At 48.4% G+C, this 20117-nt stretch overlaps 1 protein-coding gene across 1 annotated transcript in view; it reads left to right on the top strand.

Annotated features, from left to right (window-relative positions):
- Positions 1-716: 716 nt before the first annotated feature.
- LOC135538630 (rho guanine nucleotide exchange factor 26-like) overlaps positions 717-20117 on the top strand; it is a 38490-nt gene continuing 19089 nt past the window's right edge. The window contains exons 1-2 of the mRNA XM_064964502.1: positions 717-922; positions 11470-11679. Coding sequence (XP_064820574.1) covers positions 798-922; positions 11470-11679 — 335 coding nt within the window. The 5' untranslated portion in view covers positions 717-797. The remainder of the gene's footprint in view (positions 923-11469; positions 11680-20117) is intronic.

The raw sequence follows: 20117 nt of genomic DNA, 5'->3' as shown, positions 1-20117 counted from the left end.
TCCTCCCCCTCCTCTCTCCCCTCTTTCTCTCCTTTGTCCTCTCTCTGTCTCCTCTCTCTCCTCTCTCCCTTCTCTCTCTCTCTCTTTGCTCTCTCCTCTCTCTCTATTTCCTCTCCCCTCTCTCCTCTGTCCTCTCCCTCCTCTCTCTCATCTCCCCTCTGTCCTCTCTCCCCCTGTCTCTCCCCTCTCTCTCCTCTCCAGAGTTATGTGGAGGGAATCCTCCTCTCTCCTCCCTCCTCTCTCTCTCTCCCCTCTCTCATCTCCCTTTTGTCCTCTCTCCTCCCTCTTGTCCTCTCTCATCTCCCCTCTGTCCTCTCTCTCCTCTGTCCTCCCCTCTCCTCTCTCCCTTCTCTCTCTCTTTGCTCTCTCTCCTCTCTCTACTTCCTCTCCCCTCTGTCCTCTCTCTCCCCCTCTCTCTCCTCTGTCCTCCCCTCCTCTCTCCCCTCTTTCTCTCCTTTGTCCTCTCTCTGTCTCCCTCTCTCCTGAACTCTCCCTTCTCTCTCTCTCTCTTTGCTCTCTCCTCTCTCTCTATTTCCTCTCCCCTCTCTCCTCTGTCCTCTCCCTCCTCTCTCTCATCTCCCCTCTGTCCTCTCTCCCCCCTGTCTCTCCTCTCTCTCCTCTCCCTCCTCTCTCCTCCCTCCTCTCTCTCTCTCCCCTCTCTCATCTCCCTTTTGTCCTCTCTCCTCCCTCTTGTCCTCTCTCATCTCCCCTCTGTCCTCTCTCCCCTCTGTCTCTTCTCTCTCTTTCTCTCTCTCTCTCCCCCCCAGCCATTCCCATTGGTGTCGTCGTCTAGGTGGATGGTGAAGAGAGGGGAGCTCACAGCCTTTGTGGAGGAGAACGGCATCTTCTCCAAGAGGACGTCACGTCATCAGGTCTACTTCTTCCTCTTCAATGATGTCCTCATCCTCACCAGGAAGAAGAGGTGGGTCCACAGTCTCACTAGCCAATCACAGCCAATCCCACAGTCTAACCAAGCATTAGATGTAAAGATTGTGAGCTGCCCAAATTGTCTGTAGGTCATTGCGACAGAGTTATGTGCAGGGAAACTCCACACGTTCATCCTTGTGTCTTTGTGTGAGTGATTTGTCTCTAGGATGAGTCAAGTGTGACCTTGCATTGGGCAGCAATATGTGTATATACACCTCCCATAACACTCGTAATGAAGACTAAGCAATTAGCCTATTGAAATGTTTATATGACTCTATAAAGATAATTAATACAATAAATATACAAGCAAGCATTAGACAATGAGTTGACGTTGACTAACAAGAATGGGTCTGAGAATTGTCTACATCAAAGGCAGATGGTTAATTAACATTGAACAAGAATGGGTCTGAGAATTGTCTACATCAAAGGCAGATGGTTAATAAACATTGAACAAGAATGGATCTGAGAATTGTCTATATCAAAGGCAGATGATTAATTAACATTGAACAAGAATGGATGAACATACCAGGCAGGAAGCTTAAGTTCCAAACATCAACAAGCGTTACAAGGCATATATTCCAACCACATAGATCCTACAGTTAACTTATAGGACAAAGCATGAACAACGAGACACTCACTAGGCCAGAGGCCGAGAATTCTAGGAAGCGAGAATTGATCATACAACCTTCCTCCATGGACTGGATACAAGATAAGAGAGAGAACCAATGCATTTCATTACCTGTAGAACATCTGAAGGTGGAACCTTCTCAACCCAAAACCAAGCACCTGGTGTGATGGTGAGACTAATGTAAATTGACCAATCAAACAATACCAAGTTTACAGTAACCTAAACACCCCCAGGCCCAACAATCTCCTCAGGGTGTCACAGCATCTAAAGGCTGGTGTGATGAGGGGGTGAGACTAATGTAAATAGAACAGCATCTAAAGGCTGGTGTGATGAGGGGGTGAGACTAATGTAAATAGAACAGCATCTAAAGGCTGGTGTGATGAGGGGGTGAGACTAATGTAAATAGAACAGCATCTAAAGGCTGGTGTGATGAGGGGGTGAGACTAATGAAAATAGAACAGCATCTAAAGGCTGGTGTGATGAGGGGGTGAGACTAATGTAAATAGGACAGCATCTAAAGGCTGGTGTGATGAGGGGGTGAGACTAATGTAAATAGAACAGCATCTAAAGGCTGGTGTGATGAGGGGGTGAGACTAATGTAAATAGAACAGCATCTAAAGGCTGGTGTGATGAGGGGGGGAGGCCGATGTAAATAGAACAGCATCTAAAGGCTGGTGTGATGAGGGGGAGACCGATGTAAATAGAACAGCATCTAAAGGCTGGTGTGATGAGGGGGTGAAGCCGATGTAAATAGAACAGCATCTAAAGGCTGGTGTGATGAGGGGGGGAGGCCGATGTAAATAGAACAGCATCTAAAGGCTGGTGTGATGAGGGGGGGAGGCCGATGTAAATAGAACAGCATCTAAAGGCTGGTGTGATGAGGGGGTGAAGCCGATGTAAATAGAACAGCATCTAAAGGCTGGTGTGATGAGGGGGGGAGGCCGATGTAAATAGAACAGCATCTAAAGGCTGGTGTGATGAGGGGGAGGCCGATGTAAATAGAACAGCATTCCTGAGAGGAACATAAACCCCCTTTGAGTAATTCAGAGTTCATCATGTACAGATACAATACACAGAAATAATACATCCATATAGAGTCCTCTTTAGGAGACAAGTTACCACAGAGATAATCCATATAGAGTCCTCTTTAGGGGACATGTTACCACAGAGATAATCCATATAGAGATCCTCTTTAGGAGACAAGTTACCACAGAGATAATCCATATAGAGATCCTCTTTAGGAGACAAGTTACCACAGAGATAATCCATATAGAGATCCTCTTTAGGGGACAAGTTACCACAGAGATAATCCATATAGAGATCCTCTTTAGGAGACAAGTTACCACAGAGATAATCCATATAGAGTCCTCTTTAGGGGACATGTTACCACAGAGATAATCCATGTAGAGATCCTCTTTAGGAGACAAGTTACCACAGAGATAATCCATATAGAGTCCTCTTTAGGAGACAAGTTACCACAGAGATAATCCATGTAGAGATCCTCTTTAGGAGACAAGTTACCATAGAGATAATCCATATAGAGATCCTCTTTAGGAGACAAGTTACCACAGAGATAATCCATATAGAGATCCTCTTTAGGAGACAAGTTACCACAGAGATAATCCATATAGAGTCCTCTTTAGGGGACATGTTACCACAGAGATAATCCATATAGAGATTCTCTTTAGGGGACAAGTTACCACAGAGATAATCCATGTAGAGATCCTCTTTAGGGGACAAGTTACCACAGAGATAATCCACACATTTAGAGATCCTCTTTAGGGGACAAGTTACCACAGAGATAATCCATATAGAAATCCTCTTTAGGAGACAAGTTACCACAGAGATAATCCATATAGAGTCCTCTTTAGGGGACATGTTTCAGATACCAGACATGGATACGATACTATTATTCTGTCACAATAGTCGGTCCTCTGGGTGCTGTAACAGAGATGCATTTTGGCTCCTCAGAGGGGGAAGGCGGGCGGGGTGGGGCGGGCGGGGAGGGACGGGCAGGGAGTGACGGGCGCACACCCATACAGTGCATTCTGAAAATATTCAGACCCCGTGACTTTTTCCACATTTTGTTACGTTACAGCCTTATTCAAAAATGGATGACATTATTTTTATACCTCATTAATCATTCCACGATACCCCATAATGACATCACGATACCCCATAATGACATCGCGATACCCCATAATGACATCGCGATACCCCATAATGACATCACGATACCCCATAATGACATCACGATACCCCATAATGACATCACGATACCCCATAATGACATCGCGATACCCCATAATGACATCGCGATACCCCATAATGACATCGCGATACCCCATAATGACATCGCGATACCCCATAATGACATCGCGATACCCCATAATGACATCGCGATACCCCATAATGACATCGCGATACCCCATAATGACATCGCGATACCCCATAATGACATCGCGATACCCCATAATGACATCACGATTCCCCATAATGACATCACGATACCCCATAATGACATCACGATTCCCCATAATGACATCACGATTCCCCATAATGACATCACAATACCCCATAATGACATCACAAAACCCCATAATGACATCACAATACCCCATAATGACATCACAAAACCCCATAATGACATCGCGATACCCCATAATGACATCGCGATACCCCATAATGACATCAGGCGGGGGGTGGGGGGGGGGGGACGATACCCCATAATGACATCACGATACCCCATAATGACATCACAATTTCCCATAATAAAATCACAATACCCCATAATGACATCACAATACCCCATAATGACATCACAATACCCCATAATGACATCACAAAACCCCATAATGGCAAAGCAAAAAACAGGTTTTCAGACATTTTTGCAAAATGTATATAAAAAATAATAGAAGGTTATTTACATGAGTATTTACATGAGTATTCAGACCTTTTGCTATGAGACTCAAAATGGAGCTCAGGTCCATCCTGTTTCCATTGATCATCTTTGAGATGTTTCTACAACTTGATTGGAGTCCACCTGTGGTAAATTCAATTGATTGGACATGATTTGGAAAGGCACACACCTGTCTGTATAAGGTCCCACAGTTGACAATGAATGTCAGAGCAAAATCCAAGCCATGAGTTCGAAGGAATCGTCCGTAGAGCTCCGAGACAGGATTGTGTCGAGGCACAACGGTAACAAAACATTTCTGCAGCATTAAAGGCACAGATCTGGATACCAAAAAATGTCTGCTGCATTGAAGGTCCCCAAGAACACAGTGGCCTCCATCATTCTTAAATGGAAGAAGTTTGGAACCACCAAGACTCTTCCTAGAGCTGGCCACCCGGCCAAACTGAGCAATCAGGGGAGAAGGGCCTTGGTCAGGGAGGTGACTCCGATGGTCACTGTGACAGAGTTCTAGAGTTCCTCTGTGGAGATGGGAGAACCTTCCAGAAGGACAACCATCTCTGCAGCACTCCAAAAATCAGAACTTTATGGTAGAGTGGCCAGACGTAAGCCACTCCTCAGTAAAAGGCACATGAAAGCCCGCTAGGAGTTTGCCAAAAGACACCGAAAGGACTCAGACCATAAGAGACAGGTCTGATGAAACCAAGATTGAACTCTTTGACCTGAATGCCAAGCTTCATGTCTGGAAGAAACCTGGCACCATCCCTACGGTGAAGCATGGTGGTGGCAGCATCATGCTGTGGGGATGTTTTTCAGCGGCAGGGCCTGGGAGACTAGTCAGGATCGGGGGAAAGATGAGAGGAGCAAAGTACAGAGAGATACTTGATGAGAACCTGCTCCAGAGCGCTCAGGACCTCAGACTGGGGCGAAGGTTCACCTTCCAACAGGACAACGACACTAAGCACACAGCGCAGGAGTGGCTTCGGGACAAGTCTTTGAATGTCCTTGAGAGGCCCAGCCAGAGCCCGGACTTGAACCCAATCGAACATCTCTGGAGAGACCTGAAAATAGCTGTGCAACGACGCTCCCCATCCAACCTGACAGAGCTTGAGAGGAACTGCAGAGAAGAATGGGAGAAACTCCCCAAGGTGTAGCTTGTAGCATCATACCCAAGAAGACTCGAGGGTGTAATCACTGCCAAAGGTGCTTCAACAAAGTACTGAGTAAAGGGTCTGAATACTTATGTACATGTGATATTTAAGTTTTTTATAAATGTCTAACATTTCTATAAACCTGTTTTTGTTTTGTCATTGTGGTGTTGTGTGTAGATTGATTGAGGGGAATTAAACAATTTAAAATACCGTTTTAAAATACGTCTGTAACCTAACAAAATATGGAAACTGTCGAGAGATCTGAGTACTTCCCGACTGCACCTCTATGGGTGTCCTCAGAATCAGGGTGTGTCTGTACGTGTGTGTGTCTGTACATGTGTGTGTCTGTACGTGTGTGTGTCTGTACGTGTGTGTGTCTGGTACATGTGTGTGCCTGGTACATGTGTGTGTCTGTACATGTGTGTGTGTGTGTCTGTACATGTGTGTGTCTGTACATGTGCGTGTCTGTACGTGTGTGTGTGTGTGTGTGTGTGTGTGTGTGTGTCTGTGTGTGTGTGTGTGTGTGTGTGTGTGTGTGTGTGTCTGTATGTGTGTGTCTGTATGTGTGTGTCTGTACGTGTGTGTGTGTGTGTGTGTGTGTGTGTGTGTGTGTGTGTGTGTGTGTGTGTGTGTCTGTCTGTCTGTATTGAACGTAACCCATGGCGCGCTGCACATTGACAGCCGGATCAGAATGGAAGCTTATTTTTCCCTCAAAAACAAATTCAGGAACATTCTGCACGCCATGAATAAAGTTTGTCTTCCTGGAAACCATATGGCTCGTGTGTGTGTGTGTGTGTGTGTGTGAGTGTGTGTGTGCTTCTCATTTCCTGAATCTCCAGCTGAGACTGATCGCCATGCCGCACTCTCTCAAAATACCTCAAATCTTTTCTTTCTTTCTGGGAATTTGATCCAATGCAGAAGACCCCAGCACTATGCTGGCGTGTGTTCAGGGCTGGGAGTGTTTGGGTTTGTTCTGTTGAAGCACGGGAACCCTGCTGTGGCACGCTACTACCTCTGTCTGTATGTTTGTCTGTGTCTGCGTCTCTCTGTTTGTCTCGGTTTCTCTCTGGCTGACTATTGGTCGGTGTCTCTGTCTGTCTCTCTCTATCAATCTGTCTCTGTGTGTGACTAAGCTAGCGTCTCAACACTCCCACTTAGCACCAGAACATTGTGCTCTGTCTGTCTGTCTGTAAACATCCTCTCTACTCCCCTCCATCTCTCTCTCGTTCTCTCCCTCCATCAGGAGGTCGTACTGATAATGTTCTGATGATGTCCGTTCAGTCACCGAGGAGGAGAAGCCTTTATCACAAGACTCCGGTATCAACGGACATGTTTCTCCGTGTGTGTGTGTGTGTGTGTGTGTGTGTGTGTGTGTGTGTGTGTGTGTGTGTGTGTGTGTGTGTGTGTGTGTGTGTGTGTGTGTGTGTGTGTGTGTGTGGACGTACATATTGCAGCTCTCAACTCTTTTCTAAGACTGCCAAGTCCTCCTCTCTACTGTTCTCATTCAGTACTTGTGCATTCTACCCCCCCCCCCTCCCCACCCCATTCCACAGAGGAATGTAAATGGAATTCCATACATTGTATCAGGAGGGGATTCTGGGAAAGGTTAGGATTCTTTACTGGCACTTTACACACCAGACACTTCGCCCTCTTTCTGATCTCCCCCCCCATTTTAACCTCTCCACCTCCCCTCCTCCTCCGAGCCGTCAGATTGGTTGTCGTTGGTTGCCATGGGGATTCAGTAATTGAGTGTAGGGTGTGATGGGTACCAGAAGTCCCTGCCTCCAACCTCTCAACCATGACAGGTCTTCTCAACCAGCCTTAGGAAAGGTCCTGAATTGGGGCGTGTGTCGCAGGGAAGTCGATCCCTGGACAGTATCCCTTTGGCTGTCATTTCAAATCCCAATTGGACCCCCGAAATCAGCTTCCCTGCCGACCCCCGAACTCTGCTTCCCAGCCGATCCCCTAACTCTGCTTTCCGGCCGACCCCCGAACTCAGCTTCCCGGCCGACCCGCTAACTCAGCTTCCCGGCCGACCCCTTAACTCTGCTTCCCGGCCGATCCCCTAACTCAGCTTCCCGGCCGACCCCCGAACTCAGCTTCCCGGCCGACCCCCGAACTCAGCTTCCCGGCCGAGCCGATCCCCTAACTCTGCTTCCCGGCCGACCCCCGAACTCTGCTTCCCGGCCGACCCCGAACTCAGCTTCCCGGCCGACCCCGAACTCAGCTTCCCGGCCGACCCCCGAACTCAGCTTCCCGGCCGACCCCCGAACTCTGCTTCCCGGTGTGAGACAGGTCACTAGAATGAGTTCCCTATAGCTCCAGCTAACAGCAGGAAGTGTCAGACATAATGAGGGTACTCATGGTAAACTAAGCACACACATGTTGAGCAGTTATTTATATATATACATACAGTGCCTTGCGAAAGTATTCGGCCCCCTTTGATCTTTGCGACCTTTTGCCACATTTCAGGCTTCAAACATAAAGATATAAAACTGTATTTTTTTGTGAAGAATCAACAACAAGTGGGACACAATCATGAAGTGGAACGACATCTATTGGATATTTCAAACTTTTTTAACAAATCAAAAACTGAAAAATTGGGTGTGCAAAATTATTCAGCCCCTTTACTTTCAGTGCAGCAAACTCTCTCCAGAAGTTCAGTGAGGATCTCTGAATGATCCAATGTTGACCTAAATGACTAATGATGATAAATACAATCCACCTGTGTGTAATCAAGTCTCTGTATAAATGCACCTGCACTGTGATAGTCTCAGAGGTCCGTTAAAAGCGCAGAGAGCATCATGAAGAACAAGGAACACACCAGGCAGGTTCGAGATACTGTTGTGAAGAAGTTTAAAGCCGGATTTGGATACAAAAAGATTTCCCAAGCTTTAAACATTCCAAGGAGCACTGTGCAAGCGATAATATTGAAATGGATGGAGTATCAGACCACTGCAAATCTACCAAGACCTGGCCTTCCCTCTAAACTTTCAGCTCATACAAGGAGAAGACTGATCAGAGATGCAGCCAAGAGGCCCATGATCACTCTGGATGAACTGCAGAGATCTACAGCTGAGGTGGGAGACTCTGTCCATAGGACAATAATCAATCGTATATTGCACAAATCTGGCCTTTATGGAAGAGTGGCAAGAAGAAAGCCATTTCTTAAAGATATCCATAAAAAGTGTAGTTTAAAGTTTGCCACAAGCCACCTGGGAGACACACCAAACATGTGGAAGAAGGTGCTCTGGTCAGATGAAACCAAAATTGAACTTTTTGGCAACAATGCAAAACGTTATGTTTGGCGTAAAAGCAACACAGCTCATCACCCTGAACACACCATACCCACTGTCAAACATGGTGGTGGCAGCATCATAGTTTGGGCCTGCTTTTCTTCAGCAGGGACAGGGAAGATGGTTAAAATTGATGGGAAGATGGATGGAGCCAAATACAGGACCATTCTGGAAGAAAACCTGATGGAGTCTGCAAAAGACCTGAGACTGGGACGGAGATTTGTCTTCCAACAAGACAATGATCCAAAACATAAAGCAAAATCTACAATGGAATGGTTCAAAAATAAACATATCCAGGTGTTAGAATGGCCAAGTCAAAGTCCAGACCTGAATCCAATCGAGAATCTGTGGAAAGAACTGAAAACTGCTGTTCACAAATGCTCTCCATCCAACCTCACTGAGCTCGAGCTGTTTTGCAAGGAGAAATGGGAAAAAATGTCAGTATCTCGATGTGCAAAACTGATAGAGACATACCCCAAGCGACTTACAGCTGTAATCGCAGCAAAAGGTGGCGCTACAAAGTATTAACTTAAGGGGGCTGAATAATCTTGCACGCCCAACTTTTCAGTTTTTGATTTGTTAAAAAAGATTGAAATATCCAATAAATGTAGTTCCACTTCATGATTGTGTCCCACTTGTTGTTGATTCTTCACAAAAAAATACAGTTTTATATCTTTATGTTTGAAGCCTGAAATGTGGCAAAAGGTCGCAAAGTTCAAGGGTGCCGAATACTTTTGCAAGGCATTGTATAATAGTAAACTAGTGATGGGGGGAATTGTTACATATCACAGGATTGTTTTTTGACCATGTTATATTGCTATTTGACTCCAAGTGTTAATTTATTAAATCTATAGATTGTGTTAGGTAGTGCTAGTTGGCTGTACCTGTGGCAAACTCTAGTATTGTTCATATTTTTAAATAGTTGACCTAACATATTTTCCCTGACTGACTGATCAAAACTCATTTTCTCATGGCTCTCTCTCGTCTCTCTCTCGACTTTCCCTCGTCCCTCTCTCGACTCTCTCTCGTATCTCTCTCTCATCTCTCTCATCTCTCTCTCGACTCTCTCTCGTCCCTCTCTCTCTCGTCTCTCTCTCGTCCCTCTCGTCTCTCTCTCGTCTCTCGTCCCTCACTCGTCTCTCTCTCGTCCCTCTCTCGTCTCTCTCATCCCTCTCTCGTCTCTCTCTCGTCCCTCTCTCGACTCTCTCGTCCCTCTCTCGTCTCTCTCTCGTCTCTCTCGTCTCTCTCTCGTCTCTCTCGTCTCTCTCTCGTCTCTCTCTCGTCCCTCTCTCGTCTCTCTCTCGTCCCTCTCTCGTCTCTCTCGTCCCTCTCTCGTCCCTCGTCTCTCTCTCGTCCCTCTCTCGTCTCTCTCGACTCTCGTCTCTCTCTCGTCCCTTTCTCGACTCTCTCGTCTCTCTCTCAACTCTCTCTCGTCCCTCTCTCTCGTCTCTCTCTCCTCTCTCTCTCGTCTCTCTCTCTCAACTCTCTCGACTCTCTCTCGTCTCTCTCTCGACTCTCTCTCGTCTCTCTCTCGACTCTCTCTCGTCTCTCTCTCGTCTCTCTCTCGTCTCTCTCTCGTCTCTCTCTCGTCTCTCTCTCGACTCTCTCGTCTCTCTCGACTCTCGTCTCTCTCGTCTCTCTCGTCCCTCTCTCGTGACTCTCTCGACTCTCTCTCGTCTCTCTCTCTCGTCTCTCGACTCTCTCGTCTCTCTCTCTCGTCCCTCTATCGATTCTCTCTCGTCTCTCTCTCGTCTCTCTCTCGTCTCTCTCTCTCGTCTCTCTCTCGTCTCTCTACAGCAGACATATGGTGAGCAATACGTTTGGAACATCAAATCGCATATAGAATCATCAGAATCACAATACATATAGAATCATCAGAATCACTATACATATTGTATCAGCACCTAAGTGTCGTGATAATATCGTATCATTGGGTCCCTGGCAATTCCCAGCCAGACATCAAACTCTACCTAATTACTACCAGGAAGTAAAGCAGGGACTGAGTTGTGGTACAGGTGTTTCAGTTGTGGGGCTAATTGATGTCTCTCCTTCTCTCTCTCTCTCTGCTCTCTCTCTCCCTTTCCCCTCTCTTCCCCTCCAATCCCTTTTCTCTCCCTCTCCTCTCTCTCTGCTCTCTCTCTCCCTTTCTCCTCTCTCCCCCTCCAATCCCTTTTCCCTCCCTCCCTCCCTCCCCCTCTTCTTCCCTCTCCTTCTCTCTCTCTCTCTCTCTCCCTCTCTCCCCCTCTCCTCTCCCCCTCCCTCTCTCCCTTTTCTTCTCTCTCCTTCTCTCTCTCTGCTCTCCCTCCCTCCCTCTCTCCCTCTTCTACCCTCTCTCTCCTTCTCGCCCTCCCTCCCTCCCTCTCTCCCTCCCTCTCTCACTCCTCTCTCCCTCCCTCCCTCTCTCCCTCTTCTACCCTGTCTCTCCTTCTTGCCCTCCCTCCCTCCCTCCCTCCCTCCCTCCCTCCCTCCCTCCCTCCCCTCCCTCCCTCCCTCCCTCCCTCCCTCCCTCCCTCCCTCCCTCTCTCCCTCCTCTTCTCCCTCCCCCTCCCTCAGTGAAGACAGCTATGCAGTGATAGACTATGCTCTGAGGGATCATATCTGGGTGGGACCCTGCCAGGCTCAGGATATCAACCTATCACCCATCAGAACCACCGCCGGAATGCTGACATCACGGCATCCCGGGGCCAGCCACCTCTTCCGCCTGCGTTTCCGTAGCAACCATTCCGGAGACAAGGTGCCCATGGTCCTGGGGGTGGAGCTAATGTAAGTGTTACCTTCTAGTGTGCGACCCTTGACCTTTGTGTATCTGTGTTTGTTTTCCTCTCTATTTCTCCGATCTGGGTCCTTCTCTGTGAGCTGGGTTCTATATGAGTCCTTCTCTCTGAGCTGGGTTCTATATGAGTCATTCTCTCTCAGCTGGGTTCTATATGGGTCCTTCTCTGTGAGCTGGGTTCTATAAGGGTCCTTCTCTCTGAGCTGGGTTCTATATGAGTCCTTCTCTCTGAGCTGGGTTCTATATGAGTTCTTCTCTGTGAGCTGGGTTCTATATGAGTCCTTCTCTGTGAGCTGGGTTCTATATGAGTCCTTCTCTGTGAGCTGGGTCTTATTTCTTCAATTATTTCTTTCTATCCTGCTGTCTGTCTCTCTCCTGTCTTTCTCTCCTGCTGTCTGTCTCTCTCCTGTCTTTCTCTCCTGCTGTCTGTCTCTCTCCTGTCTTTCTCTCCTGCTGTCTGTCTCTCTCCTGTCTTTCTCTCCTGCTGTCTGTCTCTCTCCTGTCTTTCTCTCCTGCTGTCTGTCTCTCTCCTGTCTTTCTGTCCAGCTGTCTGTCTCTCTCCTGTCTTTCTGTCCAGCTGTCTGTCTCTCCTGTCTTTCTGTCCAGCTGTCTGTCTCTCATGTCTTTTTATCCTGCTGTCTGTCTCTCATGTCTTTGTATCCTGCTGTCTCTCTCCTGTCTTTGTATCCTGCTGTCTGTCTCTCCTGTCTTTCTCTCCTGCTGTCTGTCTCTCCTGTCTTTCTGTCCAGCTGTCTGTCTCTCTCCTGTCTTTCTCTCCTGCTGTCTGTCTCTCCTGTCTTTCTGTCCAGCTGTCTGTCTCTCTCCTGTCTTTCTCTCCTGCTGTCTGTCTCTCCTGTCTTTCTGTCCAGCTGTCTGTCTCTCTCCTGTCTTTCTGTCCAGCTGTCTGTCTCTCTCCTGTCTTTCTCTCCTGCTGTCTGTCTCTCCTGTCTTTCTGTCCAGCTGTCTGTCTCTCTCCTGTCTTTCTGTCCAGCTGTCTGTCTCTCTCCTGTCTTTCTGTCCAGCTGTCTGTCTCTCTCCTGTCTTTCTCTCCAGCTGTCTGTCTCTCTCCTGTCTTTCTCTCCTGCTGTCTGTCTCTCTCCTGTCTTTTTATCCTGCTGTCTGTCTCTCCTATCTTTGTATCCTGCTGTCTGTCTCTCCTGTCTTTGTCTCCTGCTGTCTGTCTCTCCTGTCTTTCTTTTCTACATATGTTCCTGTTATCACTTCATCCGTCTGTCAGTTGGGTCAAATATCATGTCCCCTGGGAGTGTGTGGGCATGTGTGTGTGTTCCATAAGGAACATGTTTGTTTATGTCCCTCAGTACATCTGATGGGCGTCAGAGGCAGGCCTCACTCAGATCAAAGTCCGCTCTCACTTTATAGAGACCCATTTTCTTTCTCTCAATTCAATTCAAGGGTCTTTATTGACATGGGAAACATATGTTAACATTGCCAAAGCAAGTGAAGTAGATAATAAACTAAAGTGAAATAAACAATATAAAATAAACAGTAAACATTACACTCACAACAGATCCAACAGAATAAAGACATTTCAAATGTCATATTATGTCTATATACAGTGTTGTAATGATGTGCAAATAGTTAAAGTACAAAAGGGAAAATAAATACACATAAATATGGGTTGTATTTACAATGTTGTTTGTTCTTCACTGGTTGCCCTTTTCTTGTGGCAACAGGTCACAAATCTTGCTGCTCTGATGGCACACTGTGGAATTTCACCCAGTAGATATGGGAGTTTATCAAAATTGGATTTGTTTTCTAATTCTTTGTGGATCTGTGTAATCTGAGGGAAATATGTCTCTCTAATATGGTCATACATTGGGCAGGAGGTTAGGAAGTGCAGCTTAGTTTCCACCTCATTTTGTGGGAAGTGTGCACATAGCCTGTCTTCTCTTGAGAGCCATGTCTGTCTACGGTGGCCTTTCTCAATAGCAAGGCTATGCTCACTGAGTCTGTAGATAGTCAAAACTTTCCTTAAGTTAGGGTCAGGTATTCTGCCACTGTGTATTCTCTGTTTAGGGTCAGTCACATTGGTCAGGTATTCTACCACTGTGTATTCTCTGTTTAGGGTCAGTCACAGTGGTCAGGTATTCTGCCATACCTGTCCACTCTGTTTAGGGTCAGTCACAGTGGACAGGTATTCTGCCACTGTGTAATCTCTGTTTAGGGCCAAATAGCTTTCTAGTTTGCTCAGTTTTTTGTTAATTCTTTCCAATGTGTCAAGTAATTATCTTTTGTTTTCTCGTGATTTGGTTGGGTCTAATCGTGTTGCTGTCCGGGGGCTCTGTGGGGTGTGTTTGTGAACAGAGCCCCCGGACCAGCTCTCTCACACACACACACACACACACACACACACACACTGATCAAGGTCCCCTGGTATCAGAGTCTTCCCTCCTCACCTCATTAAGACTCTCAGGGTAATGACCCACAGTAGAAAACAGCTGAGTTTGGCCTTTTACAATCCTGTCTGTAATGGAATAATGTTTCCCCCGCAAACACTGACTATACAGGGACAGGGAGAGGGACAGGGAGAGGGACAGGAACAAAGAGAGGGACAGGGAGAGGGACAGGGAGAGGGACAGGGAGAGGGACAGGGAGAGGGACAGGAACAAAGAGAGGGACAGGGAGAGGGACAGGGAGAGGGACAGGGAGAGGGACAGGAACAAAGAGAGGGACAGGGAGAGGGACAGGGAGAGGGACAGGGAGAGGGACAGGGAGAGGGACAGGAACAAAGAGAGGGACAGGGAGAGGGACAGGGAGAGGGACAGGGAGAGGGACAGGGAGAGGGACAGGAACAAAGAGAGGGACAGGGAGAGGGACAGGGAGAGGGACAGGAACAAAGAGAGGGACAGGGAGAGGGACAGGGGGAGGGACAGGGAGAGGGACAGGGAGAGGGACAGGGGAGAGGGAGAGGGACAGGAACAAAGAGAGGGACAGGGAGAGGGACAGGGAGAGGGACAGGAACAAAGAGAGGGACAGGGAGAGGGAGAGGGACAGGAACAAAGAGAGGGACAGGGAGAGGGACAGGGAGAGGGACAGGAACAAAGAGAGGGACAGGGAGAGGGACAGGGAGAGGGACAGGGAGAGGGACAGGAACAAGGAGAGGGACAGGGACAAAGAGAGGGAGAGGAAGAAGGAGAGGGACAGGGACAGGACAGGGAGAAGGACAGGGAGAGGGACAGGGAGAGGGACAGGAACAAAGAGAGGGACAGGGAGAGGGACAGGGACAAAGAGAGGGACAAGGAGAGGGACAAGGGGGATGCCTAGTCAGTTGTACAACTGAAATGTGTCTTACGCATTTAGCGCAAACCCTCTGAATCAGAGAGGTGTGGGGGGGGCTGCCTTCATCAGCATCCACCTCTTTGGCACCAGGGGACCAGTGTGTTCACTGGGGCAGAATGACAGATTTTACCTTGTCAGTTCGGGGATTCGATCCAGCAACCTTTCGGTTACAGGCCCAACGCTCTAACCACTTTGCAATGTCAGCAGTCACCCACAACCATTCTCTCATTTGGGTTAGTTCTGGTTGTCTGTTTTTGGTTAGATAGTTTTCTCAATTTCTTTCTTTAGGTTTTTGGGCTCTTCATCATTTCTAATTGCTGTTAATTTTCTTTAGGTTTTCTTTTTGAATTTGATATGTTAGCTGCTATGTCAAATATACCATTTCTACTGCTGGCAGGGAAACATTTGGTCCAGGAAGTTGTCTAGGATTTTGCTGTGGTCTGATAGGGGTGTCAGTGGGCTGACTGTGAACGTTCTGAGAGACTCTGGGTTGAGGTCAGTGATAAAGTAATCTACAGTACTACTGCCAAGAGATGAGCTATAGGTTTACCTTCCATAGGAGTCCCCTTGAAGCCTTCCGTCTCTCTCTCTCTCTCTCTGTCTCTCCCCTCCCCCCCTGTCTCTGGTTCTTGTCCTGTCTGTAGACCTATAGCCATGTCTCACTCACACACAGACGCCTGCCAATTACTGGTCTTTATTTAAAGGGCGTGTTCAGTTTACTTCCTGTGTCAGCACGCGTTTGCCCACACACACACACACACACACACACTACAAGGCCAAATCTCCCTCATTTTTCTATCTGTTTAGGTAAACCTCCCTTTTGAATCACATTCTCTACAGCTCTCAACTCTGTAGACACCTACAAACATAACATTAACTTCAACTACTAGTCAAAGGCCTCTTAGCTAAACGAATCTGTATCCAATTATTACACTGGTCGATTGTTTGGTCGATAGGCTGTTGGTTGCCTGAGTTTTTTTTTTTTTTTGTGGAGCAGTAGTAAATATACACTACAAATATACACTACACATATACACTACAAATATACACTACAAATATACATTTCAAATATACACTACAAATATACACTACAAATATACATTTCAAATATACACTACAAATATACATTACAAATATACATTACAAATATACACTACAAATATACACTACAAATATACACTACAAATATACACTACAAATATACATTTCAAATATACACTACAAATATACACTACACATATAAACTACAAGCGTCGACCGGGTTAGGGAGGGTTTGGCCTAGCGTCGCCCGGTTTAGGGAGGGTTTGGCCTAGCGTCGCCCGGGTTAGGGAGGGTTTGGCCTAGCGTCGCCCGGTTTAGGGAGGGTTTGGCCTAGCGTCGCCCGGTTTAGGGAGGGTTTGGCCTAGCGTCGCCCAGGTTAGGGAGGGTTTGGCCTAGCGTCGCCCGGGTTAGGGAGGGTTTGGCCTAGCGTCGCCCGGGTTAGGGAGGGTTTGGACAAGCGTCGCCCGGGTTAGGGAGGGTTTGGCCTAGCGTCGCCCGGGTTAGGGAGGGTTTGGCCAAGCGTCGCCCGGGTTAGGGAGGGTTTGGCCAAGCGTCGCCCAGGTTAGGGAGGGTTTGGCCTAGCGTCGCCCAGGTTAGGGAGGGTTTGGCCTAGCGTCGCCCGGGTTAGGGAGGGTTTGGCCGGTAGGATATCCTTGTCTCATCGCGCACCAGCGACTCCTGTGGCGGGCCGGGCGCAGTGCACGCTAACCAAGGTTGCCAGGTGCACAGTGTTTCCTCCGACACATTGGTGCGGCTGGCTTCCGGGTTGGATGAGCGCTGTGTTAAGAAGCAGTGCGGCTTTGCTGGGTTGTGTATCGGAGGACGCATGACTTTCAACCTTCGTCTCTCCCGAGTCCGTACGGGAGTTGTAGCGATGAGACAAGATAGTCGCTACTAACAATTGGATACCACGAAATTGGGAAGAAAAAGGGGTAAAATTCAACAACAATAAAAATAAACAAAATAATGGCTTGGGGCTTCAAGGAGTCACTCGCCCCAACAAGATAACTTGAGAAAGCACATTTCAGTAGGCTATAAAAGTCTTAAATAAATATAAATTGATAGTTGGCGTATACTAAAAAAAAAAAAATGTTTTTATTCAAACTTTATTTAACTAGGCAAGTCAATAAAGAACAAATTCTTATTTTCAATGACGGCCTACCAGGGAACAGTGAGTTAACTGCCTTGTTCAGGGGTAGAACGACACATTTTTACCTTGTCAGCTCGAAGAATTCGATCCAGCAGCCTTTTGTTTACTGGCCCAACACTCTAACCACTAGGCTACCTGCTGGTTACTGGCCCAACACTCTAACCACTAGGCGTTACTGGCCCAACGCTCTAACCACTAGGCTACCTGCTGGTTACTGGCCCAACGCTCTAACCACTAGGCTAATTTTTATTTTATTTTTAATTTTACCTTTATTTAACCAGGCAAGTCAGTTAAGAACACATTCTTATTTTCAATGACAGCCTGGGAACAGTGGGTTAACTGCCTGTTCAGGGGCAGAACGACAGATTTGTACCTTGTCAGCTCGGGGGTTTGAACTCACAACCTTCCGGTTACTAGTCCAACGCTCTAACCACTAGGCTACCTGCTGGTTACTGACCCAACACTCTAACCACTAGGCTACCTGCTGGTTACTGGCCCAACGCTCTAACCACTAGGCAACCTGCTGGTTACTGACCCAACACTCTAACCACTAGGCTACCTGCTGGTTACTGGCCCAACACTCTAACCACTAGGCAACCTGCTGGTTACTGGTCCAACACTCAAACCACTAGGCTACCTGCTGGTTACTGGCCCAACGCTCTAACCACTAGGCTACCTGCTGGTTACTGGCCCAACACTCTAACCACTAGACTACCTGCTGGTTACTGGCCCAACACTCTAACCACTAGACTACCTGCCACCCCTCTAACCACTAGGCTACCTGCTGGTTACTGGCCCAACACTCTAACCACTAGACTACCTGCTGGTTACTGGCCCAATGCTCTAACCAATAGGCCAGGGAGAGAGGGGTGAGTGTGCTGGGGGTAACAGTACCAGACAGGGGAGACAGACCAGGGAGAGAGGGGTGAGTGTGCTGGGGGTAACAGTACCAGACAGGGGAGACAGACCAGGGCAGACAGTGAACAGTGCAGTATCTGCTTGTGAGAATCTTTTTTCGGGAGGCAGATTCCTTGTAGAAAATCCCACCTCGCCAGCTAACAGGTCTCTGTCCCCCGTTCTTCTCCCCCCATGTGCAAAAGGAGGTTAGCGAGCTATATCACTTCAGTTTCCGTGAATGGTCCTTTACAAGGTCCAAACAAAGTTGTCCTGTGGCTTTTGTATGTGGGAGATTGCGAGGAGGCCTTCAAAGGCCTTTGCATTTGGGTGGGGGGAGGCTGTGAAACTCTCCTGCCGTTGTTGGGCTCAAGGGCTTTGACACCTCTCACTTCACACCTCAGTGCTAATTGAAGTTGCAGTCAGACCGGTTCTGTCCTTAACTTAGCATTCAGTCCGTACAAAGTAAAATATATCATTGTCATTTTTTTTTTCTTCTTGGCTTACAAGTGCTATTAATAGTGTGTGTGTGTGTGTGTGTGTGTGTGTGTGTGTGTGTGTGTGTGTGTTTGAGCCGTTTATCACTCACTGTAGTAGCCTAGTGTATGATCTGGGTTAGAGATGCCCCTCGGCAACCAGCCCATTGTGACAGTGGTTGCTACACGTTGTGAGACTGGTTGCCAGGCAGAGTAACCCATTGTTGAATTGACATGTTCCCACGATTCACACTGACCCTCCCTCCCTCGTCCTACCGCCCACCCCCCTTCATCCCTCTCTCTTCACCCCCTCTCCACGTTTTATCGAGGCCTGTACTCTTGTCTTTCACTGTGTGTTATTATAGGACAGAACAGAGGCTGAAAAACACTATTGTAGGACAGAACAGAGGCTGAAAAGAGAGAGAGAGAGAGAGATGCTTGTCTCTCTACCAGTGTATGTTGGGGTGGTCAGTCAGCAAGGTTGGCTATCACAGTGACATCATATGAGAGGAAATAGGGCGGACAGCTGGAGCAGTGTTGTTGTGTGCAGACTGACTCTGTGTTGAGTCTGTGTCTGCACTATGAGACTGGCACACAGCTGTTGCTCTCTCACTCTGTCATTGTTTGTTATATGCTTTTCACTGCAGGCTACAGATACTCTTGTCTGTCACTGTCTCCTCTAGTTCCCTAGCCAGCCCTGGTCTGGGCAAGTGGTAGTTCCCTGGCCAGCCCTGGTCTGGGCAAGTGGTAGTTCCCTAGCCAGCCCTGGTCTGGGCTAGAGGTAGTTCCCTGGCCAGCCCTGGTCTGGGCAAGTGGTAGTTCCCTGGCCAGCCCTGGTCTGGGCAAGTGGTAGTTCCCTAGCCAGCCCTGGTCTGGGCTAGAGGTAGTTCCCTGGCCAGCCCTGGTCTGGGCAAGTGGTAGTTCCCTGGCCAGCCCTGGCCTGGGCTAGAGGTAGTTCCCTGGCCAGCCCTGGTCTGGGCTAGAGGTAGTTCCCTGGCCAGCCCTGGCCTGGGCTAGAGGTAGTTCCCTGGCCAGCCCTGGTCTGGGCTAGAGGTAGTTCCCTGGCCAGCCCTGGTCTGGGCAAGTGGTAGTTCCCTGGCCAGCCCTGGTCTGGGCTAGAGGTAGTTCCCTGGCCAGCCCTGGTCTGGGCAAGTGGTAGTTCCCTAGCCAGCCCTGGTCTGGGCTAGAGGTAGTTCCCTGGCCAGCCCTGGTCTGGGCAAGTGGTAGTTCCCTGGCCAGCCCTGGCCTGGGCTAGAGGTAGTTCCCTGGCCAGCCCTGGTCTGGGCTAGAGGTAGTTCCCTGGCCAGCCCTGGCCTGGGCTAGAGGTAGTTCCCTGGCCAGCCCTGGTCTGGGCTAGAGGTAGGTCCCTGGCCTGGGCTAGAGGTAGTTCCCTGGCCAGCCCTGGTCTGGGCTAGTGGTAGTTCCCTGGCCAGCCCTGGTCTGGGCTAGTGGTAGTTCCCTGGCCAGCCCTGGCCTGGGCTAGTGGTAGTTCCCTGGCCAGCCCTGGTCTGGGCTAGTGGTAGTTCCCTGGCCAGCCCTGGCCTGGGCTAGAGGTAGTTCCCTGGCC

The sequence above is a fragment of the Oncorhynchus masou genome, unplaced genomic scaffold (genome assembly GCF_036934945.1).
Source record: "Oncorhynchus masou masou isolate Uvic2021 unplaced genomic scaffold, UVic_Omas_1.1 unplaced_scaffold_993, whole genome shotgun sequence".
NCBI classification, from domain to species: domain Eukaryota; kingdom Metazoa; phylum Chordata; class Actinopteri; order Salmoniformes; family Salmonidae; genus Oncorhynchus; species Oncorhynchus masou.
This window is presented reverse-complemented; position numbering and strand designations above follow the sequence as displayed.